General features: G+C 51.9%; 1 protein-coding gene across 1 annotated transcript in view; it reads right to left on the bottom strand.

Moving 5' to 3' along the window:
* Window positions 1-678, bottom strand: part of EMH_0034650 (sec23/Sec24 helical domain-containing protein, putative) — a gene marked incomplete at both ends in the record, with an annotated part of 9831 nt that extends 9153 nt beyond the window's left edge. The window contains 2 exon segments of the mRNA XM_013494893.1: window positions 242-357; window positions 658-678. Coding sequence (XP_013350347.1) covers window positions 242-357; window positions 658-678 — 137 coding nt within the window.
* Window positions 679-2387: the final 1709 nt, after the last annotated feature.

Genomic DNA, 2387 nt, shown 5'->3' with positions numbered 1-2387 from the left:
AATTCTGGGACCCGGATAGAGCCTGGAAAGATGCCGTTGATTCTACTGGCCTTGTTTGTGTATGTACTCCTGCTGCTGATTTATAGGGGATCGTGCGTTGGATGGAACAGCAGCAGCGCGAGGTGGCCTGCTGAGGGTAGCGGCGGTCGGCGCTGTAGGCATAGCAGCTCCAGACACGTTGACACGAGACAAGCGGCGGATGCTTGTGCAATAAGCAGCTAGCGGAGAGCCCCCAACACACAGTGGGCCCATGAAAACCTGCGGCTCGGGTCCTCCTTCCGCCGGTGTCCCCGTAAGCCGAAGGAGTAACGTTGGGGCCCCTGTGTAGTAAGCGTCTAGGGCAAGGCGTCTACTGCCCTGAAGGGAACAAGGTGGGAAGTTTATTAGCCACAAAAGGCAGACCTGGATGCGCCCCAAGGAGATGAGACTACAGCCACAGCAGCAGCCGGAGCTGCCGCTGCGGCTCGTCTGTCGCAGCCGCTGCCGTCGGCCGCGCAAGCAGCCCCAAGAGCAGCCCACTGAATTCCTTGTAGCCTTCTGTCAATTCATAGGGGGAAAATAGTTTAGAAATGAAGCGAGGGAGGACTATCAAAGCAGCGTTGGCTCGGGCGTCCCGGTCGACAGACAATGGTAGGTTTGATTGCGCTGCTCCAACACCTGCAACTTACGATGTCTCATTCGTGTGCTGCAATGAACCGCAAGATGATTCATCCTAAAAGTTTTATCGATTGTAATTTGGCAGACCAAAGCAAGAGGCGCTTAAATTGTGGTGGCGGCCCCTTAGATAGAGCTAACGCCTGTGTGGCAATTGAACTGTAGGATAGTGTGCATGGAGTTGGTATAAGCATTTCTACTTCGGGGCAATCCGGTGACTGATGGCTAAGTAAGTGTTCAACAATTTTCTACGGTGTTAGCATTTGCATCGGAGTTGGGCTTGGGTGTGCGTGCACGTGGGGTTCCCTAGCAGTAGGAGTAGTTGCAAGGAACAATCACAGAATGCTGCAACTCATGGCGTGCTGCCTACTTTAAACAACAGCGCCAGGCGCTGAGTTCAGCGCCAGGCGCTGCACCCACTGTCCCCAGCATGCTTGGAGACGTAAGGGGATCTCAGCTTCTTTGGGGGAGCTCTTTTCGTAGACGTTTTGGCTCTTCTACAGTTCAGTGAGGAGTCTCGTTACATGGTACTTTCCACCGCAACTCTTGGCGCAGAGTCACCCCCACACTCAAGCAAGCCAAGCCAACTTTTCATGCGTGCAATATCAGTGCTGTCCACCGTTAATTACTTGCTTTTTTTGCCGTTGTGGACATGAATGCGAAACGGCCCACAGGCGGTGGATACGCTTTCGCCAGTCAGGTACAGCACCGCACTTCAATTTGCTCGCTCAAAGTCGCAAATTCTTGAAAGGGGAACGAACTTCCCTTTCTGTACTAAAACATACCTCGTACACTGCAGGAATCTGTCTGTCTTGCCGTGGAAAGGCATAAGGGCGCTGCCTGCATACCAATCCATTAGGTACCCTAGTCAGTCTGCGGGGATCAAAGATTCTTTTGGCGGGGAGAACGCTCTTCTTACGTTGCCGCTAACGACCATACGAACCCTGCAACCTCGTGAAAGCATCCAGCCTTCCGATTTATTTTTTGATTTGTGAGTGGGCTCGGCACCAAACAACAGTAGTGGATTTCGCGCTTAGGTTACCTAGAGGTCGAGACGGTGACAGCATCTACAACGCTGGCGATAGGCTCATCGGATAGCATCAAGTCTAGTTTGGACTCAGTCACAGGAATGGCGGCTTGGTTGCCTATGAATTGCAAGGTACCTCTGCTTCTATTACTCGGGGTAATGCCTTTTGGAGAGACTTCGTGCCTTCGCTGAGCACTTAGCGTAGAATGCCCCCTTTACATACTCCCGCTGCCCGGCTTACGAGCAACTGAAACCCATGACTATACGTCTATGCAGTATTTTGAGGCTCTGTGTAGACGTCCCACCCTTATGGGATGTAGCCGCAGGCGAGTCCCGCGGAAGTGGGCGCATTACAGTGTGAGCAATCCGGAGAGGGATCGACAGATGCAATACTGCATCACACTGTCGTGTAGACAGACTTGTGTCTGCTGATCAGTTTCTACATGCAATTCCAAGCCACACTAATGCCTGCTATTTTTGCACAGAGAGGGGTACATAATGGCTGCAAACTAACGCTCCCTGTGGAGATAATCATCATTGTAGGTTACAGGGCCCACAGTGGGCAGGTGCAAATCTGCGGACAACTTCAGCCATATATACTTTAACTGAGTTGTCTCGCGTGAAAGTAAAGTGCATACGTAACAAGCTAAACGTACGAATGGGACTACGACAGAAGGACGCAACGTAACGTACGGAACAGAACTAC

Source organism: Eimeria mitis, genomic scaffold (genome assembly GCF_000499745.2).
Source record: "Eimeria mitis Houghton genomic scaffold, Emh_scaff1324, whole genome shotgun sequence".
Taxonomy (NCBI): Eukaryota; Apicomplexa; class Conoidasida; order Eucoccidiorida; family Eimeriidae; genus Eimeria; species Eimeria mitis.
The sequence above is the reverse complement of the archived record's forward strand: the minus strand, read 5'-3'. Positions and strand labels throughout refer to the sequence as shown.